General features: G+C 41.1%; 1 protein-coding gene across 1 annotated transcript in view; it reads left to right on the top strand.

Moving 5' to 3' along the window:
* The first annotated feature begins 7055 nt into the window (after positions 1-7055).
* The window catches only part of LOC139443474 (kinesin-like protein KIF16B), a 57254-nt gene continuing 38496 nt past the window's right edge, over positions 7056-25813 (top strand). Inside the window, exons 1-7 of the mRNA XM_071224457.1 lie at positions 7056-7203; positions 19211-19280; positions 19550-19672; positions 19886-20002; positions 21109-21141; positions 21601-21653; positions 22627-22742. Coding sequence (XP_071080558.1) covers positions 7157-7203; positions 19211-19280; positions 19550-19672; positions 19886-20002; positions 21109-21141; positions 21601-21653; positions 22627-22742 — 559 coding nt within the window. The 5' untranslated portion in view covers positions 7056-7156. The remainder of the gene's footprint in view (positions 7204-19210; positions 19281-19549; positions 19673-19885; positions 20003-21108; positions 21142-21600; positions 21654-22626; positions 22743-25813) is intronic.

Raw genomic sequence — 25813 nt, forward strand, 5'->3', positions numbered from 1 at the left:
ATTAGGTCAGTGGGTCTGTTATGGTGGTATATCACAGCACAGGGCTGTCATGCATCTAACTTTGAACAGTGTGTCACATTGCTGTAGTATATGTCGTGACGTTCCGCCATGCATGTAGGCGTTATTATGTTTACATACATAACATGTTGTTACCAGGTTGTATAGCTGTGACGAACCGTTCATAGCTTCCACTTTAAGGAGAGCGGAAGGTTGGTGGTTCCCCCCACTGGCCGCGTTATTCCAAAAAGACTTTAAAGAAGGTACTTGTTACCATGTAACCCCATTTCACATCATCTTTTCGAACCTCTTTGGTCAATTAGCAGTGAAACATTGTATATAGTGTATACTGTCGACACATGTATACTACTCAAAAGAAGTTAAGGATCACCTGATTCTTTCATATTACATTAGTTAATCTTTCATGCCATGACAGATTAACATGACCAATATGAAAGAAACGGTACGTCAGTATAAAGACACCGTTTGATCCATGACATTTGTACACGATAAGCCTTCGTGTAAAAATGCCTTAAGAAGGTTTATCGTGTAAAAATGTCATGGTATCACACGGTTAATACTTACACAGGAATCCAAAGTTCTGTTTAAACAATGAATGTGTATGGGTTATAACCGGGACAGGTCAAAAGGGTCACAAACTCGAGTCAAAACGTTCAAAGTCAAAAGTTTATAACTTCCTCTGTGCGATGGACCAACGGAGTGTGAAATTGCATTTTTCGATTAAATCTTATGTGAATTTAAAAGATGTTTCTTTATTTCAGGTTGCCCAGAGACATATTTTTACGAGCGATAGATCTTGGTTAAGATCAAAATGGCGTTTATATAGTCGAACCACACTTCCCCATTGGCGGACTACGGGTGGAGTCCATGCCACATCACCGCTTACCGCTAAGTTTGGGGCATACTTTTTTTAATAAAAAAAACCCCATGAATGATGACAAATTGACCTGGTCCTCAGAAATATGTTATATTCAATAGAAAACTCAAATCAAGTATCAACATGCCTATGTATTGTATTGTAACACGTACTGCTTATATTGAGAATTACCCGATGTATACAGAAATGGGAAATAGAATATCTTTAAAAAAATAAACAACAACAAACAAACAACAATAATAATAATAATAATAGTGTTTTTCTAATGATATTGGCATGTCCTTTGGACTTGACAAATGCAACATTCTTCATCTGAAACGTGGCAAGGTTAAGAGCGAGGATCAGTCAGTTTACTAGGGGGAGGAGTTATTGACCATCTCGTGGAAGGTCAGGACTATACATACTTGGGAATGCAGGTTAGGTACAAACTCCAGAATGCCCATATCAAGGACAAACTTCGGGCAGTGTACAAATGTATGAACCTGGAGTTCAGAGCTGAACGCTCGCAATAAAATCAAAGCCACAAATACTTATGCTGTACCATAGTACATAGTACATAGTACATCCTTTCGTAGTCTTTTGGTGTTGTTCATTGGACGAAACAGGAAATTCAGGGTACTGACACCCTCACACGAAGAATCATGGCAGACAATAGATTCCACCACCCTCGCTCTTCCCTCAATCGCTTATATTTACCAATCATAATTTGAGGGCGTGGTTTGATTAATGTGGAGGTTCCTGATTCATAGTGTTTCCCACTCGAAACTGCGCCATGGAAAATGTTAAATACAAAATTCTTTCGAATAGGCCCATTTACAGCCTCAGACGTATCCAGGCCAACAAACCCGATCTTGTCCTTTTTGATAAATCCAATGAAATCAATTATAATATTGAATTTTCTGTCCCCTTTGACACTAATGTGATTGACAAGATTGAGGGAAAACATGGCAAATATTCGGACCTCGCTTTCGAAATGTCACGCTTGCATCCCAAGTACCATGTTGTCCGGCTCCCCATTGTTCTCAGTGCCTTAGGTTTGGTACCTCCATGGACACTTAATCTACATTTGGGGTCCATGGTACCTCCCAATCTGTTGACTGACATTGGGAGAGTTCCCGGGTTTGTTGCCAGGAATACAGCCCTTCTGACAATCTGTGTAATGCAGAAGGCTGCAGTGTTGGGGAGTCTTCAGATTCTCCGAAAAGTTCTGGGCGGGTTTGACTAGGCAGCGCTTCCTGGGAGAAGTCCCATTCGCTGTCTGGGCTGCGTATAGAGGGGACAAGGGCCCTGAGCTGATGATGAGCCTAACCAGCCTGACGGTGCCAGGATCCCCCAAACCCTCTTTGCTGCATTTTTTATTTTAATCTGTAAATAAATGCCTGTACCAATCACCGATGTAATATGGTAATGATTTCACTCGCGCTTTAGCATTGTTGGCGCTATTCTCAAACCATTGATGACGTCACAGTATTTTCTTATACCATTGAGGTCATGGGCAAATTGTTGTCACAAAAAGCCAATTTCGAAAAAGTCATCACACAACACATGTATGAAAATTAATGTAAATCATACAGAGACACTTCACCACTGAAGTATACCTGTGTTAGACGACGTAATGTTATCAATTTGAGCAATGAATTACAACGTTCCGCCTTGTTCACAACAATGAAGTATCGTGACGCTATGTCACTTCAACTGATCTGATCATTCAGCCTTGAGAACAGAAAACAAATACACATGTGCAAACATCGGAAACTTAGTACAATCGATCTTTCTATATATAGGTAATATAGTCCATGTAACATATGGGAGAGATAAACTCAGTTCAGATAGTAAAACCAGACGGCAGTATCAAAATAAAGTGATGATTTTATCAAGTGTAAGTAAATATTTACTGAGTGATGAATTGGAAGACAGATGAGATTTTCTTTAACGAATTATAGATCACAGTAGATATATAGGGATTAATATTGTTGCTCGAGGCATAGTATTCCCATACATGGTTACTGACACCAAGAAATCTTGTATATCCCTTACACATGGCCCATGCATGTGTGTGGAGACTTGGACGCTGAACATGGCTTCTTCTTGGTCTGTAATATTACGCCTTGTTGGGTCACCGCGGTCGTGGGAGTGCTGTGATCTGAGATCGGCCGTATGCGCTGTGGTCGTCAAACCGGTTGACGTTGTCGTACATGCTTGCGCTGGTGATTCATGGTACATATTGACATTAGCGTCATCATCCATCAAACAGCCGCTGTCACAAGTCATCAACAAAATCGTTTGGGGCGTTCACTGACTACTTCTCTCTCAAACACATGTTACACGAGACTACGCGAGAAGTCAGTTTGTGGTATATAGATGTGTTACTGTCTATCAGCCTTTATATATTTACGCCCGTGAGGATCCGGACCAGAATAGGTCTTCAGCAACCCATGCCTGTCTTTAGAGGCGACTAACGGGATCGGGTGGTCAGGCTCGCTGTTAATGCGTGTCATCGAAGCTGGTGATACCAATCACTGGATTGTCTGGTATAGACTCTATTATTTACACACTGCTGTCATATAGCTGGGATATTGCTGAGTGCGCGTCAAACAACTAAAAACCTTTAGGTATATGCTACTCAACATGTTCTAAGCAATATTCACCCTTAGTAAAGTGGTCCTTAGCAAATGTTGGGTAGTATATATACCACTACGTCATGGCTGACGCTGATATGCACGATTTTCTAGTGTATCATATCTAATTTCTCTTGTTTTGATATCATATTTATTATAGTGGAAGGAAGATCAATTAATGAACCTGAAAGAAACAAACGCATGGTTGAGATCACTATCAATTAACGTTTGTTTGTTTGTCGTTTATCGCCGCACTCAGCAATATTCAAGCAATATGACGGCGGTCTAGAAATAATCGACTTTGGACCAGACAATCCAATGGCATCATGAGAATCGATCCACGCATTTGGGATACGATGACATGCATCAACCAAGTCAGCGAGCCTGACCACCCGATCTTACGGCAAGCATGGGTTTGTGGAAGACCTATTCTACCCCGGACCCACGCTGTCGGTGTATGATTACAACAAAAAGATAAAAACAAAAACATTTATGTATTTGGAATGCAAGTATCTTTAATAACAATATACACGTTTACGAATACATGACATCCTCGGTATGTCGGTGTATATGTTCCTGATGTATAAACAGTCGGCTGAGCCAAGAGGTGTCAAACAGTGCGCGGCGAACTTGTGGCAATATAAATATTTCATAATGGAATTATGGAATAATTATGCAGTAAAGAAGAGTCTCATGGGGGGGGGGGGGGAGGTGTGTCTGTGTGCGTGTGGAGAAGGGGGGGGGGGGGGGGGGGCGTCCCTTGGGCACGCCAGAAACCTATGATTGTGCTCCTATGATTATACCCGTGCTCGTGGATTTCACCGAAGTGGTAAACGCCTGAGACCTGCATCACTTTGGGCTTTCCTCCCACTTTAAGCTGACACACCGTGATATAACTGGAATACTGTTAAAAGCGGCGTTAAACCCAACTCACTCACTCACTCATTTTGACTGAACACATTACCAGCTCAAACTGCTGACGGGCTGACCTCACGCTACATCTGATCACCTGGACATCGAGTTACAACAATGATACAAGACTAAACTGAAATTTAGTCCCATAAGTGATCTTATCTAAAAATATGTATCTACAAAACAAAATTTAAAAAAACAAATGGAGAACAATCCTTAATTTCAGCTGAGGCAATCTAGACTTGCCAAATCATGCAAGACTTCTTATTTAATTGATTCTTTTGGGTCTCGGTCTGGGAGACCGGCTAATGTCTGATTCAGCAGATCAAATCTACACACCTGCTGGTTCAAACAGTGTAATTATCAGGGCGTGGACATTACAAAGATGCGTTAGATCACGGTGACATATATACAACAATAATGTATTTAATGGACAATACGGAGCAAACTACAGTCTACTGGCAATACGGAGGTCAACGTCACTGATTTCATCTGTGACCATGGCGCGATCGCCTCTGTACATATCATCAGAGTACCAAAGGTACAGAAGCTCACCTTTATTACTGCTATTAAACGTGGAGACCTCATGATGTGCTAAACAACCTTAGTTGTCCTGACACCATAAACTTCAACACTTGATATAAAAGAATGAATAGTCAATGACATTTTTCAGAGTTTTTGTTTTGATACTTAGGGATATTTAAACAAGCATGCTGAGATATATGATATTACTATAGGTTGATATTCAATCGATTTTACAAATCATATGTTCTGTACCTATCGTGACGGCAATTTTGATTTTGTTTTCTTACTTCGCTCTATGAAAGGATATTAGGTACATTCTCCAGTGATTCTGAAAAAAACATTGTCCAATACTTTAGGGGAAAAGGTTGGCGCGAAAGTTGTATTCTTCACTACAATGTGTGGCGGAGTTAAATTTTAAAGAATGAATTATTTTGGTAACTAAGGGCATATAGAAAATGCCATGGAAATGTGATACTTATATATGCAGTCGTTGTGCCGGAGCAGATTCCATTGCTTATAGACGGGCGGCTGAAGAAGACCTATGGCATAAGTTTACTTTGACCATGCCTAAGTGGGCTTCAACGGTTTAAGTTGCTTTTGTTCCGTTATGTGCACGGCGACCATTATGGAATGCTCGACGAGATTCTACGATTTGCACCGAGAACGGGAGATGATATAACATCAGAATACAAAAATATCAATTACTAAAATAGCAAAACCCCTTTAATCCGTACGGTACCGTTCATAGCGAAGTAGTCCGGATTAATAGATGTCCGGACTGACTAATTACTGTTCTGGCCTTTGTATACATGACTCATTCGGAACACACGTTTACATCCGTATATAGTGTATAATTGCATGTGGCTTTGTATAATGTAGTGTACACACTCCATTTAACAGTTGTTAAATGGCACAAGCATATAGTATACAATCACACTATGTACACCTGGGGAATGTTAACTGAAGGCGTCTATGCGTGGCTTCCACGCCATGTTGTATTTTAGTCTACAAAGTTTTGTTACGTAATGCCCCCTTTTCCAACCAATTAATGTCTGTAAAGATCCATACCGTGAACTAAATCTGTTTGAGGTACAGAACAGGAGAAAAAACAACACATCTTTGATGTAAAAATCCTTCTGGTAAAAATAAATGCCTGCCTTGAATAAACGCTGTGTGTCGGGATCTTCTGAAATACATAAACGCAGGGCATTTATTCAAGCATTTACGGTATTAGTAATACTTTTCAAGTGATTGTCATTGGGAACTGAACGGAAATAGAGTGGGCATGCGCTTAACACTGCGCTACCTCACGTGATATGGTTTGTTGCTTCGACACAAGGGGCACGGGTGGCCCAGTCGTCGAAGGCGCCGCGATTCACTGTGCAGAGTTGCGTCCCTTCGGACGCGCCAGAAACCTATGATTGTGGGTTCGAATCCCGATTTGCCCCAATTATGTTTCTAGGTTTGTCAGCACCATACCCGTGCTCGTGGGTTTCACCGAAGTGGTAAACGTCTGAGACCTGCATCACTTCGGGCTTTCCTCCCACATTAAGCTGACACGCCACGATATAACTGTAATACTGTTAAAAGCGGCGTTAAACCCAACTCAATTACTCCTCGACACAGTGGCGTTAATAGTAACAAGTGTCGGTGTGAATTTAAACAACACACAGCAAATACACAGATAACACTGTGTCTGCTGCCTTTATCTGTCCTGCAGCAATATTACGTCGGCAGCATCAACACCATCATGTTCACACGTTGTATCCTTTCAAGGAGTCGAAACCGAATCTTCAGCGTGACGCGCGCGAACAATCACTTACGGACATCAACAAAATATATTTCCAATCAACATGAATTATGCTTCAAATATAGGCTTCCATCTCATATTGATCGTTGTTGACAACTATATATCCTTCCAGCAATTGACACGTGTAAACCGCTGATGACATCTTGACCGCTCGGTTGGCCCTGATAATGTCCTGTCAACATCAAAGGATGGTCGGTGACTTTCACGCATTAACTGACTGCAGATCGTCCGGTGTTGTTTGTTTTTATTGGGAACACGTGGCTATCTATTTATATCCATTAAGTCACGTGGAAGCAAGATGGCGACGTACAGGTGATTGCAGAAGGACTTGGATAAACGGACTCCGAAACATGAGATTTCTTGTGAGGGCATTTGTTGCAATGGGGTGATAGCGAGATGACTTCGGTGAAAGTCGCTGTCCGGGTCCGCCCCGTCAACCAGCGGTAAGCATTTTACAGGGTTCAACGTCGGGGTCGCCTGATGGGGGTTTTCAGTACAGACATCATCGATACCCTTTCCTGTTAGTGTTATGTTCACTGAGTTAAAAACTTTGCCCTTGGCGTTGATAATGCAATTGTATGTGTTAAGTATTATCTATCGGTGCACAAGTGATATGCTTATATAATCATGTTTATATGTCGCGTGCCGTACTCGACTCCGTGGCAATGGTTACTTGTATCCAGTGACCTGTTTGGGTGACACACTTTGCAGCCAAATGTCAACCGCTTGACCTGTTGCTGGAGAACACTGTGCACTTCCGCGTAGAACACTTTCGCATCAAGATTATGTTTGATCACTGTCCATGATTTATATTATAATAACGACAGGGTCATTTTTTCGTTAATGATCATTTGGTGACAAAAATGGTGTAGGTGCAAAGTGCATAAAGTGTATCACCATAACAATTGCCATGACAATGTCTCAAATATTAATGATATTAATTACAGTTGAAAAGTGAAAAAAGACGTTATTGGGTTATTCATATCATATAACCGGGTTATGAAAATGTGTTATTAAACAATGTTGTTGTTACGTTATTACATTGATCATGTCATCTTTGTCTTGTGTATAAAGGTGTTACTTTGTTGAACATTAAGTTACATTTTGCAAACACTCTTTATCAAAGACATCTTCTATTCTCTAAGTATAAAGTTTACATACATAAATTGGAATCTTTAACAAATACAAAATATTTTATTCATAACTTTTGACTACTAATTTCAATGAATTGGGTTTTTTACTGAAGGGCCGTTAATGTTTCTCCCCCATTCAGCCGACTCACTGTGATGGGATGGAAATACAGTTCAAAGCGACTTTAAACCTATCTCCCTCACTCACCATGGAAATAACAATGACTTAATAAATCTTGTGCATACTGTCTGAAAAAAGTATTTACCAATTAATTATATTATTAACGGATAACCTCAAGATGCATTTCTCATATCATATGATACAGTATGGCTATGTATCTAAACCTTTGTTGAATGAATGAATCATTACTTCCCAAAGTTAATATGATACAATGTGCAGGAAGATGTTGGGCATTTCCTAGATTACCTACATACCTAAACACACCCTAAAAGTAAAAGCATCTGTGTTATGAGAACTTATTCTCTTGAGAACTTTGTGTTTAATGGTCAAACCATAGTGGCAATTCATAGTCTTTGATCAGAACAGCTGATTTGGCAGCCAGTGTGCTATAGCAGTGAACTACTTTGAAGCCCACCTGACTGACAGGTCACACATGTGGGAATGTCCCACCTGTGGCCATAGCAGCGTGTGTCGCTTTCCTAAATAGTTTCATGATTGTAAAAGTTTTGGAGACATCATCTTTATCATCGTGTATAAAATACCAAGATAATTAAAATACTATCATTAAAAAATATGTTTCTCAGCATTTATCACTTTGACATATATCACTCTATTGGAGTTAAGCTTGGAATTCATGAAGTTAAATCAATCGTCCTTTTTCCAGAACAATGAGGCCAAAGGCCTTTTGTGCATGGAAATCGGCTATGGCACTTGCCAATTACAGAATCCAATTGTATTAGAATAGAAAATTTACATTACATTTGGTTGTTACAGGCCACAGATATCAATTTTAAAGTACTCACTCTTAAAGATAAATCAATAATTAGTATTAGTGTTTTGTGTCCTGATGTTTTAAGGGAGGTAACTGTGTTTTCCTACCCCTGCTATTCAACCCATTCCAATGGTCATAAACATGTGAGAACCCAGGCTTGAGGGTTCAGATTAAATTCAAATTTGCACAATCAAGTTAACAGTCAACAAAGGTCTGGATAAAAATAAAGTTTGGTTTGTTGCCTACATAATAGTTATTTGGCTACTCCACCCTGTCCACTGAATCAATAAATGTAATATTTACATAGCTATTTATTATGGATTCAAGCCTTAAACAATAATCAGAAAAATAAGAAACAAGTTTAGAGTTATTATTATCTATAAAATCTGATGAAATATTTTATAAATGTCAATTTTTCAAATAATGTTTAATCAAATACATTTAATATTTAGTCTCAAGCCACTGCAAACAACAAAAATAAAAGCCCATCTCTGAAAGACGTAAATCATGTATACAGTTGGTTGGTTGGTTGTCTAACGTTGCACTCAGCAATATTACAGCTAAATGATGGCTGTCTGTAAATAATCGAGTCTGGACCAGACAATCCAGTGTTTTTTATTATCAGCATCGAGACATACATGTAACCATAACAACAGGAAACATTCTGCACTTCAAATATATTAAACTAAAATTAGCATTTACTTTTTTCCCATAAATTCGACCAAAATGAAACTGCTTTTGACCAAAATAAACAATAATATTGATATGATTGAACTATATAAATTGTTTTTTGTATGGACATTAATAAAAAAGTAATTCCATGGCATATGATTTACTAATCATTACTAATCATCAATGTTTTTTGCATTATGTCCCCATAGCCTGGACCAGACGATCCAGTGATTGACAAAATGAGCATAAATCCATGCAAATGACACACAGTGACATGCAATCAACCAGGCCATGAGCCTAACTATAGTGTGGAAGGTAATTCAAGGTACCGACGTTTACTACAATATCTATATCACGCACGCACGAATACGGTGTCAGCGTTGGGCGTCTCAGTGTGTGTGATTCCCGTGCACCCTTTCAAGTTGAGTTGATTAGTTCAATAGTCATATGGCCCTGTGACGCAGGTGTAGCATTATGCAGGGATAGCATTATGCAGATGGCTGTTTCAATGAATGCTCATTCCACCCGTGACGAACAGGTCTGGTTGTTGATGAAATATAGTGATAGCTAAATAGACAGATTTTTTATTCATGCACCGATTTTCTTTAAATGTATTATCCAGTTATGTATGACTGTTTAAGAATCTCATACCAACTTTGACTGGAGTAGGTCTGATAGATTTTCAGATATTGTAGTAAACGTCGGTACATTAAATTACCTTCCAGACTATACCTGGCCATTTAGTCACCTGTTACAACAAGCACAGGTTATATATATTCTTTCCTGGATTGCCCATGGGTTTACTTGTTGACTGAATCATTCTGGGTATACAAAAGAGACATGGAGGTTACCTGGTTATGTTTACTATGAAGAATATATAAATATATTCTCTTAGTTAATATCACCCTCAATTCTTCATAATAAACACGGAAACATGTAGAAGAACAATCTGTGTCATGGAAAAAACACGGAAACATGTAGAAGAACAATCTGTGTCGTGGAATAAACACGGAAACATGTAGAAGAACAATCTGTGTCGTGTTATTATTTTGTGATTTCTCAATCTCATTAAAATCATATCTTAGTTTTCGCTACCGCTAAACAAAGATCTGAGGACATCCCATTACGGGTCACGTCAGAACGACCTTTCTTTAATTTTGACCGACCTGTGAAATGACTGACAAGAAATCAACATTAGCCAATTGGAAGGCAGCTTTCTCGAGCTTTACGACACTGGTTTCAAACTGGCAACTACTTTCGAAACATATTTTGACGTATTCTTGATTAAAAATGTTAAAACTGATAAGAAGAACATTCTGGAAAGGCTTATAGATGGCCTAGATTGTATGGATATAATCATAAAATCCGTAACTGTCATTGGGAATACCCCGTGTTAAATATTTTGTGGTTGCATGATCAGAAAACACATTCCGACTGTCACTTTCACGATCTGGTAAGCAACGCTCTGATTGGTTGGATGAAAGGTCGTTCTGACATGACCCGTAATGGGATGTCCTCAAATCTTTGTTTAGCGATAGCGAGAACTAAGATCTGATTCTAATGAGATTGATGATTTCTCTGCGTATGTGCTACTGTAAATCTGTGAATCTCACCACTGAAATATCTTTTGTTTTTCAAAACCATTGATGTCTTTTAATAATGAGACTCGTATGTGAAATAAACTACCAAAGTACCTTACAACTATCAAATAATTTCTTGTGGTAGCATCCTTCATTATGATAAACATTGTAAAACAGTGAGTTCTTCTTGGTCAGAAAGATATTGTGAAGTTGAATTATGTTCATCTTTGAAAAAAACCCAACCAAGATGAAAGGATTGGCATGTGGTTTGAATCAACTGACAACTACAGAGTGCAATGTAGATCACAGGTCACAGTAACCATAGCAACCTACATCTGTACACAGGACAGGAACAGCCCTGACATCATGTTGATCAGATATGTATTAGTTGTACTTTATTCATATTCAGTCCCATGGTAATACACTGAACAGTTACGTGATGTACCACACTGTTCAGCTGTTTGATATATTCACGTATGACAGGCTCGATGCAGGAGGGTGTAGAATAATCGCGGAGATCATATTTTCTAACATGGAACAGACAGATACATGCATTTGTTTTCGTATTAATCTATATCCCATTTAATCATATTTTAATTCTGTAATGTACTGAAAATTGTGTTGTGTATTATTTATTTTGGACAGTAATTTTGACTTCTATGAATATAATTTGTTAGTGTACTTTATGGAGCTGTAAACAATTCACTGATACCTACTATATCATCGATACTTGAATCATCAGTTTGTGAGATCGTGATACGCTATAAATAGAACAGGAACTAATAGAGTTGCCTCCCATAATGGCAAAGTAGCATAGCGCCACCTGAAAGCATGGCAGAACACAACGACGTGGTAGCTGAGGAAGTGCAGACTAACTGTTAAATTGAATAACCATCCCTTCATTTAAACCTGTTTTGTTCTTGTGGTTTTCTTTGTTAAAGTTTTAGAGATATCAATGCATAAAAAAATGAAGTAAGAGGTTTTATAGCTGTATTTCAGTGATTTCATCATTTCTTACTATTTGATGTGGTGTATCGTGATACCAGTAGTATTGTCAGTCTGTATTGGTTATATGAATCACATAGCAGTATACCAGGCGATACTCAGCTCGAGTACTTTATGATCCCAAGATCAGCAGTACATAATAGAATTGTGTTAATTTATACAGCATCATTTTGATTGATTAAAATTTTCTGAGGTCAGCTTATCGGGGAATGTGTGTTGTATGCTATACACTCTGCTATTGTTTTAATTATATATGATGAATGTGTATCTCACCGTCTCATTGTCTTGTTTTACCTTATGTAAGGTGCTCCACTACACTATTTTATGTGTTTTATCATCTTGTTGTATAACATATTCCCCTGGCAAGGGAGTTAACTGACTGTAAAAGTCCAGCTTCCTCCCTTGCCGAACTAGAGTGGAATTATGGAGTTATATTTTGGCTGGAGTAATGAGTCTATGCAAAGTCCAATCAAAATCACGTAACAAAATTGACATCCGGTTTGTAAACTGCATTGCAGAATTAGGTTGATTGAAGGATTTGTAAAGCATGTGTACTGTCAACTTAGCGTCAACAGATATTTTCCACATCTTTTCATGTTTTTAATCACGGTGCTCACGTGATTTGATGCAATTCGTGAAGTAAGACCTGTTTTCTTACAAATAGATCGAGATTATCGATCAGATCGTCTTGACTGGGCGACACCATTTTATTTGAAGTAAATGCAGGTGATATGAGAGGTGGAGTCTGATGGGTCAGTAGGAGGGACATAGAAGGGGTGTAACTCGTAATAGCCACTGGTGGCGCTAGGATCGAGCCCAGAAATTCCAGCCAGGTTCGGCCAGGGTGGAAACAGGACTTTTATAGTCAGTTAATACCCTTGCCTCGGGAAGATGGTTGTATAATGGGTTCCTTAACCGAATAAAGAACTTTGAACTCAAAATATATCCGATGTAACCATGACAACTTAGTATAAATTTTTAATTACACCGTTATGCAAATGATCATCATTGTATGAGTGCAAAATTAAGGAGGTTGTTGTTTTACCTCAGCTATCTCATTACTACCATAATTGGAGTATTTAGCCCGTGGGGTGTATAGTGGAGATACTTGAGTGGTTACGTCATTTTTAAGAGCATCACATGGCTGTGTTTCTATACTCACATGAGACAGTGACAGCTGGGTTATAAATCAATATAACACCTATCGGTGGGATGATTTGTAGAATGTACATGATAGTGTATGTAGTTGATACAGTCCCATATATATACATCCAGACCATGTCTTACTTCTTACAAAATCAATACATTTAATCATTGTGTGAGTCAGTGAGAGTACAGAGTTGATGAATAGTGTGGTTGAACAAGATCCGGAGCTTAGAGCATGTAGAGTAGTGTGTCATGATTGTAATGATGTGATTCTTAAGCCTTTTGATATTTAAAGGTTCACAAGTTTATCAAAAATGTTTCCTAAATATACGTACGTACGTACGTACATACATGCATGCATCACTCAGCAATATTCAAGCCATCATGGCTACCTGTAAGTACATGAACCTAAGCCAGGCCAATCAGTGTTTGACTGCACTAACAACGATCCACTGTTGGGGTATGATGACATATGGCCATCAAGGTGAGATAATTGAATCACCTGATTGTTAGTCAGCTCTAGCGACGAGCAGATCATGTTCCCTTATGACTAGTACTAGTGATAGACATGATAGATGCACTCTGCATTCCTGCCGTGAAGATCTGGTTTAGAACTGGTCTTCAGCAACCCATACTTGACATACAAGGCGACTAATGGGCTGGTGTACACACTTTTTGGTAGAATCCAGATAGTAGACTATAGTCTGCAGCTCATTTCAGAAAGGTGGTTCATGCAAAATAAAAAACTTTTGGGAGAAATCAACAAGTCCCTATAGATTTTCACTAGTGTCTAAGGGCGGTCTGGTAGCCTAGTGGTTAAAGCGTTTGCTCGTCATGCCGAAGACCCGGGTTCGATTCCCGACAGTGGTACAATGTGTGAAGCCCATTTCTGGTGTCCCCCGCCGTGATATTGCTGGAATATTGCTAAAAGCGGCGTAAAACCATACTTACTCACTCACTCACTCACTAGTGTCTATTTCTTTTACTGACAGTATCGGGTGGTCAGGTTCGCTGACTTGGTTGATGCATGTCGTCGTATTCCAATTGCGGAGATTGGTGCTCATAATGTCAATTACTGGATTGTCTGGTTCAGACTCAGTTACTTACAGACCAGGATCAAGTGACCAGGGGATCAGATTGTTTTAAGTATTGATCAAGTAACTTATTTCCTTGGGAAATGATTAGTTTGTTTGTTGTTCGTGCCATACTCATCAGTATCCCAGTTATATGAAGTCAGCCTGTAAATAAAGAAGTCTGGACCAGACAACCAAGTGATTGATATTAGGAGCAATGATCATGATGATCAAATCTGTTGGGTATGATAACCCACAAACAAGCAAGTCACCGAGCCTGACCACCCAATCCATTATGATGCCCCTGTAAATAAAGAAGTCTGGACCAGACAACCAAGTGATTGATATTAGGAGCAATGATCATGATGATCAAATCTGTTGGGTACGATGACCCACAAACAAGCAAGTCACGGAGCCTGACCACCCAATCCATTATGGTGCCCCTGTAAATAAAGAAGTCTGGACCAGACAACCAAGTGATTGATATTAGGAGCAATGATCATGATGATCCAATCTGTTGGGTACGATGACCCACAAACAAGCAAATCACTGAGCCTGACCACCCAATCCATTATGATGCCCCTGTAAATAAAGAAGTCTGGACCAGACAACCAAGTGATTGATATTAGGAGCAATGATCATGATGATCCAATCTGTTGGGTATGATGACCCACAAACAAGCAAATCACTGAGCCTGACCACCCAATCCATTATGATGCCCCTGTAAATAAAGAAGTCTGGACCAGACAACCAAGTGATTGATATTAGGAGCAATGATCATGATGATCCAATCTGTTGGGTATGATGACCGACAAACAAGCAAGTCACGGAGACCTGACCACCCAATCCATTATGATGCCCCTGTAAATAAAGAAGTCTGGACCAGACAACCAAGTGATTGATATTAGGAGCAATGATCATGATGATCCAATCTGTTGGGTACGATGACCCACAAACAAGCAAATCACTGAGCCTGACCACCCAATCCATTATGATGCCCCTGTAAATAAAGAAGTCTGGACCAGACAACCAAGTGATTGATATTAGGAGCAATGATCATGATGATCCAATCTGTTGGGTATGATGACCCACAAACAAGCAAGTCACGGAGCCTGACCACCCAATCCATTATGATGCCTATATAGACCAGCCTTGTATCTTGGAATCCCAAACAAGGTCCCCTCCCACCCTTTGAATACTGATGGTCCAGGTATATGTCATATATTGTCAGAAATGGAGCAAATGTCCTCTAGGCAATCAAGAACACTGAGCCACTAATCTCCAGGATAAGATATATAGCCATGATCAAAGCAATATCAGTGGCCATTTTTGGGTCTATTGTGTCAGGTAGTCATTTTTATCCCCAACACATTCCAGTTTTCGGGACCTGGGTGAGGTGTCAAGGGCCTTGCAATTAATGTCTGTCATGCATCGCAGAACACATACTGTGTCAGTGACCAGTCTACTTGCCACATGTGACTAGTTACCTACATACATGCATCATGCTGTAACAGCAACCTTGGAAGAGGTTGTATAACATGGTGGCTCACTAAAATGATTCATTTGGTATTAGAAGAATGTTGAAGCTTTCAAAATGTTCTGAATAAATGGATGGGTTTACTGACCTATAAAATGAAGCTGTTATTGTATAGAGAGGAAGGTGGCCATGTTCAAGTTTATATTTGACGGGGAATGTTTCAACCAAACCACTTAAAACTAGGAGTCTGTGAATTAAGATTAAGCTTATGACATGTCCTTAGTTTTAGCATGTGAATAAATATAACATTTTGTTTGTTTGTTTGTTTGTTGTTTAACGCCGCTCTCAGGAATATTCAGTCTATAAAAAATCAAATCTGTACCAGGCAATCCAGTGATTAACATCATGAGCATCGATCCTCGCAATTGGGATACGATGACATGCATCAACCAAGTCCGCGAGCCTGACCACCCGATCCTGTTAGTCGCCTTTTATGACATGCATAGTCGCCTTTTATGTCAAGCATGGGTTGCTGAAGACCTATTCGAACCCGGATCTTCATGGGTCGAAGAAATATAACGAACATGGTAATAAATCCAGCTCATGCTGTTTTTGTCCTTTCTCCAAACAAAAGGTGAATTATTGATTTTGTGGTGTTCAATGAATCTCATTAGGTTTGATCAACTTCCTGCAAACATGGCTACTTTAATCTTATGTCAACACACTGAAGGAAAAGGTATCCAACAAGGATCCAGATATGCTGTCAACAGCCTGTCCCACTACCACCACCATCTTGTATAAAATGTCCTAGCTGTGTGTAACACGTGATAAAAGATTATTGATTTGGACCAAATGTCAGTTTTATGCAGTGTTTGTTGTTACACAAGTTTAATTGTTTGCCTAGCAGCCAACATCACCATGCTGGGTTTCCAAAGCAATGATATTATGAATTTATTTTGTGAATGCGAATAAAATAAAAAACTAAGGTCTTTAATTGATACCTTATTATTCCCTGCCTTGAAGTGGGAGGGGGATATAAGAATGGGGGCTGTCCGTCCATCAACCATCATGTTTTGTTCCTGGAGCATAACTCAAAGAAGATTTAATATATCTTAATTAAGATTAATTAATCTAAGATTTCAGTCTAGCCATGAACCCGCACATTTGCTACTTACAATTTTTTGGGCAATTTGTTTTTCCTGTTTCTATAACCATTAAAAAAACAGACCAGACTAAGGTTCAAATGAGGTTAAGGTTTTGTTGCCAGAGCATAACTCAAAGACAATTCAATATTTCTTGTTCACATTTGCACAGATAACAGTTTAGCATGAACTGGTGCTTTTTGCTATTTTGGAATTTTGGAAATGTTTATTTTTACTGTTTCTCATGTACAGACAACAAATTTATATTTCCTTCATACCTATCAAGTGGTCGACTTCTTCCTTTTATGTTTTATGTATTTTTATATATCATATTTTTTTCTAATTCCACTGAAACAACTAGAAAACGACAGTGTATCTGATGAGAGCCACTGCTCCCAGTGATCTTTTCATAGTACCACCTACCTACTGAGATGGCTAGAGGTACCAGTGAGTTTGCAGTGTATTTCTGCTGTCAATCAAGTTTTGAATTGGTGTGATTGACTCTCTAGGACTAGTCCAAGGCATCATTTGTTGTCACGGTCTTGATTCTTATGGTCAGAATAACAAACTGTCTTCCAAAATGCCATATGAGCAATTCATGCTTGTTTATGTCATACACATGATTCTTGTACTTTGTTTGAACAGAGCTTCAACCTATGAATGTTTCATTCATATTTATAAACTTATCATTCTTATGAGGGCCCATGTCAGCCACTAATGTAAGGATATTTAATTTTCTGTGCAGAGTTGCTTCCCTTAACAATGGCAGGATCCACTCATTTGTCCTTATCATGATCTTTTGACTTCCTTTAGTCACCATGTTCACTTAAGATGCTTAAGGTTTGTACACATGTTATATATCTGAAATTTGTAACTTGTTAAGAAGCGCAGTTTTCTAGTCTCATTTTTGTTGTACAAGTATTTGTTGTCATCACTAATGTAGTGCTATAAAACCTTTTCAGATGTGTGGCATTGCACTGTAGAAGTGACTAGGTTTATGTGACATCTCATGATGAACTGCAACAACAAATCATCACCAGTAAATAGGACCCCCGCCCAGTCATGACACATAATATATACTACTAAAAAGAAGTTAAAGAACACGCAATTCTTTCATATGTCCAATGATTGTCATGGGGATTCTTTGGCAGACTAGGCCCACTATATATAAGGATTGTTATGGAGATTCTGGGACAGACTAGGCCTACAAAATCTAAGGATTGTTATGGAGATTCTGGGACAGACTAGGCCCACAATATCTAAGGATTGTTATGGGGATTCTGGGACAGACTAGGCCCACTATATATAAGGATTGTTATGGAGATTCTGGGACAGACTAGGCCTACAAAATCTAAGGATTGTTATGGGGATTCTGGGACAGACTAGGCCTACAATATCTAAGGATTGTCATGGGGATTCTGGGACAGACTAGGCCCACTAAATCTAAGGCTTGTCATGGGGATTCTGTTGCAGACTAGGCCCACAATATCTAAGGCTTGTTATGGATATTCTGGGACAGACTAGGCCCACAATATCTAAGGCTTGTCATGGGGATTCTTTGGCAGACTAGGCCCACTATATCTAAGGATTGTTATGAGGATTCTGCTGCAGACTAGGCCCACAATATCTAAGGATTGTTATGGGGATTCTGTTGCAGACTAGGCCCACAATATCTAAGGATTGTTATGGGGATTCTGTTGCAGACTAGGCCCACAATATCTAAGGATTGTTATGGGTATTCTGGGACAGACTAGTCCACAATATCTAAGGATTGTTATGGAGATTCTGGGACAGACTAGGCCCACAATATCTAAGGATTGTCATGGAGATTCTGGCACAAACTAGTCCACAATATCTAAAGATTGTTATGGGGATTCTGGGGCAGACTAGTTTCCCAATATCTAAGGATTGTTATGGAGTTTCTGGGGCAGACTAGGCCCACAATATCTAAGGATTGTTATGGAGATTCTGGGGCAGACTAGGCCCACAATATCTAAGGCTTGTCATGGAGATTCTGGCACAAACTAGTCCACAATATCTAAAGATTGTTATGGGGGTTCTGGGGCGGACTAGACCTACAATATCTAAGGATTGTCATGGAGATTCTAGCACAAACTTGTCCACAATATCTAAGGATTGTTATGGGGATTCTGGGGCAGACTAGTCCACAATACTCAAGGCTTGTTTGTCCATTCAGGCCACCCACCTGACATGTAGACCTGTATGGATTGTTCAGTGACTGGCGATGTTATGATGACAATGTGTGTTTCAGGGAGGTGGACCTGGGGAGCAGGGTGATCATCAAGATGGACAACTCCAAGACCAGCATCACCAACCTCAAGGTGGGAAGCGTGGTCGCTCAGCTAGGCTGGGATACAGTAAATGCTGTATTCTGAGAAAAATCCAGGGATTGGATTATAATCTGCCTTCAGAAAACATCAATATATTTCAATCTTTTCAAACAATAAATGTTGTTATCATAGTCATTTAAATAAACCGATTAACTTGATCTAGTTCAATGGATGTGGCTTCTTAGTTTTTAGATACTTGAACGTTCTCTGTAGAACTATGAGGCCTTTAACACTCACATTTTGTGTTACCATGGTTACAGATGCCCGAGTCAATAGGAGCTGGGGACTCCGGTCGAGAACAGATGAGGGTGAAGGATTTCACATTTGACCACTCCTTCTGGTCTGCCAACCCCGGTGACCAACACTATGTCTCGCAGGAGAATGTGAGTAGCACATCAGTGATAAGCATTTATCTGTATAACAATGTGGTATGGAGTTATATCCTTAGTTTATATATATACGTTTGTAACAGTTATCGCCCACATAACAGGGTTTCAAGACTTAAACATTTGCTAAGTCGGAACTAACAGGTTTTCACTGTTTATTAATGAGTTAATTTGGTGCTAACTGTTTGTTGTATTGCCCTTGTATTGCAGGTGTACAATGCGCTGGGCAGTGAAATCCTGAGTTCGGCGTATGAAGGCTACAATGTGTGTGTGTTTGCCTACGGTCAGACGGGGTCAGGGAAGAGTTACACCATGATGGGTGATTCTGTAAGTACACAGCACCACACTCTCCTTTGTCGGACCGCCTATGTGGTCTAGTGGATAGAATGTCTGCTCGAAGACCTAAAGGTCAGGGGTTTGATTTCCGCTTGTGTCATACCAAAAGACATTTAAGGATGGTACTTGTTATTTCCCTGTCTGGTCTGCGTCATTAAGGTGATAAAACAACGAATGCACTGCTCAGAGTCAGTACACTGTCTGCAGTGGGTATCCATGTTAAACTGCAGTGTAGTATCTCATTGGGCCAGCACTTTCAAACAGGCGTTGGTCCTGACTAATACAAGCAGCCACAAAACAAACACACATGCATGCATGCCGCAATATAAGTGCAATAATCTTGAACATGACTTTAAACCTCATTTTACCTCACCAACTCACCTTTTTCTCAACAGATAAACCGTTAAACCTGTTTTAGTTTCTGAACTTGAATTCTTAGGAATGTGAAGAAAGCTGCCTGCCACTGTTTATTTGCTTGTAATGAAAGACAAACTTCCACATGTGTTGTACCTGTTGAGTGTTCCCAGCATGAAACATGTATGTCTGCAATATCGATGAGACTGACGTCATCCTGATCCCTTCCTCTCTGTCCAAACATTGCCATGCTCATGATGATTACTGATGTAAAAGAGGTTTGGTAGATTTGTAATCAAGTTCAGTGTTAACCAAGTTGTGCTGATGGTTAAGAATAATACACCATGTAGGGTGGACAAATTATCAATACCGTATACCCCGCTCCAATAAGGCCCACAGCGATATTTCCTAATACACTGGCTAGTGAACAATCTCAATAAGCACCCCTTCCGATTGATCAATGTACACAAGACCTATTTATTCATGTATAATATGCACTCGTGTGATATATGCACCCATTTATGGGCAATTAATTCTTGGAAAAATATATCTGTCGTATATAAACATTTCAGGCTGTCGGTATAAACCATGAAATTTACGATCTTTCATCTGTTATTTTTTTACCAAAAGAATGTCCTAATAAGGGCCCCATATTTCTAATTTTGAGAGCAATAGGATGATTATTACGTTGAATACGGTGTGTGACATTAGGATTGCTTTACAACATTGTCTCTATGTTTTAGGAAAATGAAGGGCTGATTCCCAGGTTCTGTCAGGTGAGTCATCAGTTCAGATAGTTGTTGTGTTGATGATTCTAGACGTCATGTCTGTCTGTTCTGTGTTCACCAATTCATGTAAGTACACAAGTGCATAGTTCATGAGAATTGGTCTGATTGGTCTCAGGGAAAAGCCTTGTGCAGATTCCAAGACACATTAGCCTGTACCCATAATTGTGATAACAGGCAACTAGAAAGGGGATTCCGTGGCCACAATGGCAGCTTACTATGGGCAGTTTGTTTGGATTGCTGCCCACAAGGGATTTTTGATATAGTGTCATGATTGCCTGTCTCTGAAAAATGCTGGCCTAAAACTCTCTTCATAAACTCAATAAGAAGAATTGAACTTATTAAGGATATAATGCTTTGCGTACAGTTACGTTTGAAGCTAAGTTTTGGTGTGTCAGTAATAAAAAAAGAACCATTACAAATTATTTAATCATGTCAATTGTTTTGCAGAGTTTGTTTTCAAGGATGACAGATGAAAATACTTCCTATCGAACTGAAGTCAGGTAATGAACTATTCACTTAAGATCACTGCTGTCATGAATGGCTTATGTATGGACCTTACATCTTTCAAGTCCATGATTATTTGTTGTTATGTTCATGGGGTACATGGGTGGCCCGCTATTTGCTGTGCAGAGTTGCGTCCCTTGGTCACGCCAGAAACCTGTGATTGTGGGTTCGAATGCTGGTTCACCCTGATTATGTTTCTAGGTTTGTCAGCACCATACCCATGCTCATGGGCTTCCCCAAAGTGGTAAATGTCTGAGACCTGCATCATTTTGTCCTTTCCGGACACAGTAACTGGAATACTGTCAAAAGAGGCATTATAACCAACTCACTCATTCACTAATGTTTCATGGCCGAAAAAGGTGCCTGGTAACAGTGTCAGAACTAATTGCATTTGTATCCCTAGCCACTGCACGCATTCCTGCGCTTCTTCGTCGTCGGTTAAAACTTAAAAAAAATACTGTAAACTACTTTTATAACGAACACGCTTATAATAAACTGACGGATATAACGAACTTACTTTTTTGTCCCGACTATTTGCTGTAGTTATGCTGTATATATGTAATAACAAACTACGGTTATAATGAACTAAAATTAGTGGTCCCGTTGAGTTCGTTATAACCGTAGTTTACTGTATTGCATCACACATTGTGGACCTGGGTGGTCCAGTCTTTTAAGGTGCCATATTTTGGCTGTGCAGAGTTGTGTCCCTTAGGCTGCTTGAAACCTGTGATCATGGGTTGGTGGAATCGTGGTTCGTCCTGATTATGTTTCATGTTTTGTCAGCACTGTACCATGCTTATGGGTTTTGCCAAAGTGGTAAATGTCTAAGACCTGCATCAATATGGGCTTCCCTCCCATGGCAAGCTAACACACTGCGATATTGTTGTAAGTGGTGTTAACATGGGTAAACCAACTCTCATCACTCATCAAACAACATTCACTCACACAGTAGCTCATGTTTGCTTGCAGTTACCTGGAAATCTACAATGAGAAAGTGCGCGATCTCCTCCGTCCAAACTCCACCAATAAGCCAGTGTACAGCCTACGTGTCCGGGAACACCCTAAAGAAGGCCCATATGTCCAGGGTGAGTAGTGCAGGCACAGCTTCCTTAGTTGAGGGGCAGAACAGTTCCCCAGTATCCCAGGCTTTCATAGAATAAAAAAACTAAAATAGTGGTTAGATATAAGGTGTTGATATGGTTTCTTATTACAGGGGACCAGTATTTAGATCTGACTTCACTGGGTCCCCCGTGGATCCTTGACATGATGACCCCATGCTTCAGATCTGACTTCACTGGGTCCCCCGTGGATCCTTGACATGATGGCCACATGCTTCAGATCTGACTTCACTGGGTCTCCCGTGGATCCTTGACATGATGGCCACATGCTTCAGATCTGACTTCACTGGGTCCCCCGTGGATCCTTGACATGATGGCCACATGCTTCAGATCTGACTTCACTGGGTCTCCTGTGGATCCTTGACATGATGGCCACATGCTTCAGATCTGACTTCACTGGGTCCCCGGTGGATCCTTGACATGATGGCCACATGCTTCAGATCTGACTTCACTGGGTCCCCCGTGGATCCTTGACATGATGGCCACATGCTTCAGATCTGACTTCACTGGGTCTCCTGTGGATCCTTGACATGATGGCCACATGCTTCAGATCTGACTTCACTGGGTCCCCCGTGGATCCTTGACATGATGGCCACATGCTTCAGATCTGACTTCACTGGGTCCCCCGTGGATCCTTGACATGATGGCCACATGCTTCAAATCTGCCTTCACTGGGTCCCCCGTGGATCCTTAACATGATGGCCACATGCTTCAGATCTGACTGATCCTTGACATGATGGCCACATGCTTCAGATCTGCCTTCACTGGGTCCCCCGTGGATCCTTGACATGATGGCCACATGCTTCAGATCTGCCTTCACTGGGTCCCCCGTGGATCTTTGACATGATGGCCACATGCTTCAGATCTGACTGATCCTTGACATGATGGCCACATGCTTCAGATCTGCCTTCACTGGGTCCCCCATGGATCCTTGACAGGATGGCCGCAAGCTTCAGATCCGCCTTCACTGGGTCCCCCGTGGATCCTTGACATGATGGCCACATGCTTCAGATCTGACTTCACTGGGTCCCCCATGGACCCTTGACATGATGGCCACATGCTTCAGATCTGACTTCACTGGGTCTCCCGTGGATCCTTGACATGATGGCCACATGCTTCAGATCTGACTTCACTGGGTCCCCCGTGGATCCTTGACATGATGGCCACATGCTTCAGATCTGACTTCACTGGGTCTCCCATGGATCCTTGACATGATGGCCACATGCTTCAGATCTGACTTCACTGGGTCCCCCGTGGATCCTTGACATGATGGCCACATGCTTCAGATCTGCCTTCACTGGGTCCCCCGTGGATCCTTGACATGATGGCCACATGCTTCAGATCTGACTGATCCTTGACATGATGGCCACATGCTTCAGATCTGACTTCACTGGGTCCCCCATGGACTCTTGACATGATGGCCACATGCTTCAGATCTGACTTCACTGGGTCCCCCATGGATCCTTGACATGATGGCCACATGCTTCAGATCTGACTTCACTGGGTCCCCCGTGGATCCTTGACATGATGGCCACATGCTTCAGATCTGCCTTCACTGGGTCCCCCGTGGATCCTTGACATGATGGCCACATGCTTCAGATCTGACTTCACTGGGTCCCCCATGGACCCTTGACATGATGGCCGCATGCTTCAGATCCGCCTTCACTGGGTCCCCCATGGATCCTTGACATGATGGCCGCATGCTTCAGATCTGACTTCACTGGGTCCCCCATGGATCCTTGACATGATGGCCGCAAGCTTCAGATCCGCCTTCACTGGGTCCCCCATGGATCCTTGACATAATGGCCACATGCTTCAGATCTGCCTTCACTGGGTCCCCCGTGGATCCTTGACATGATGGCCACATGCTTCAGATCTGACTTCACTGGGTCCCCCATGGACCCTTGACATGATGGCCACATGCTTCAGATCTGACTTCACTGGGTCCCCCGTGGATCCTTGACATGATGACCACATGCTTCAGATCTGACTTCACTGGGTCCCCCATGGACCCTTGACATGATGGCCGCATGCTTCAGATTCGCCTTCACTGGGTCCCCCATGGATCCTTGACATGATGGCCGCATGCTTCAGATCCGCCTTCACTGGGTCCCCCATGGATCCTTGACATGATGGCCGCAAGCTTCAGATCCGCCTTCACTGGGTCCCCCATGGATCCTTGACATGATGGCCACATGCTTCAGATCTGCCTTCACTGGGTCCCCTGTGGATCCCTGACATGATGGCCACATGCTTCAGATCTGACTTCACTGGGTCCCCCGTGGATCCTTGACATGATGGCCACATGCTTCAGATCTGCCTTCACTGGGTCCCCCGTGGATCCTTGACATGATGGCCACATGCTTCAGATCTGCCTTCACTGGGTCCCCCATGGATCCTTGACATGATGGCCACATGCTTCAGATCTGCCTTCACTGGGTCCCCCGTGGATCCTTGTGACGTTATCACCATGTACCTCGTGTCAGTTACAAATAAATCTTTCAAATCAGACCTCTTTTGCTTGATGTTCTTCCAAGTTAAGGTGCGGGTCGAACAAGTACACAAGTCTCCAGCAACTTGTGCTGGTTGTAAGATGCGACCCCATGAAAATTCCAGGTTAGATAGGTCCCTAGCAACCTATGCTGGTTGTAAGAGGCGACCCCAAGGGAATTCCAGATTAGATAGGACCCCAACAATCTATGCTGGTTGTAAGAGGCGACCCCATGGGAATTCTTGGTCGGATAGGTCCCCAGCAACTTGTGGTGGTTGTAACAGGAGACCCCATGGGAATTCTGGGTTAGATAGGTCCACAACAATTTAAGCTGGTTGTAAGAGGCCACCCCATGAAAATTCCAGGTTAGATAGGTTCCCAACAACCTATGCTGGTTGTAACAGGCGACCCCAAGGGAATTCAAAGTTAAATAGGTCCAAAACAACCTATGCTTGTTGTAAGAGGCCCGCCCTATGGGAATCCAGATTAGATAGGCTCCCAACAATTTATGCTGGTTGTAAGAGGCAACCCCATGGGAATTCTGGGT

Source organism: Haliotis cracherodii, unplaced genomic scaffold, assembly GCF_022045235.1.
Source record: "Haliotis cracherodii isolate W230 unplaced genomic scaffold, xgHalCrac1.p SCAF_5, whole genome shotgun sequence".
NCBI classification, from domain to species: domain Eukaryota; kingdom Metazoa; phylum Mollusca; class Gastropoda; order Lepetellida; family Haliotidae; genus Haliotis; species Haliotis cracherodii.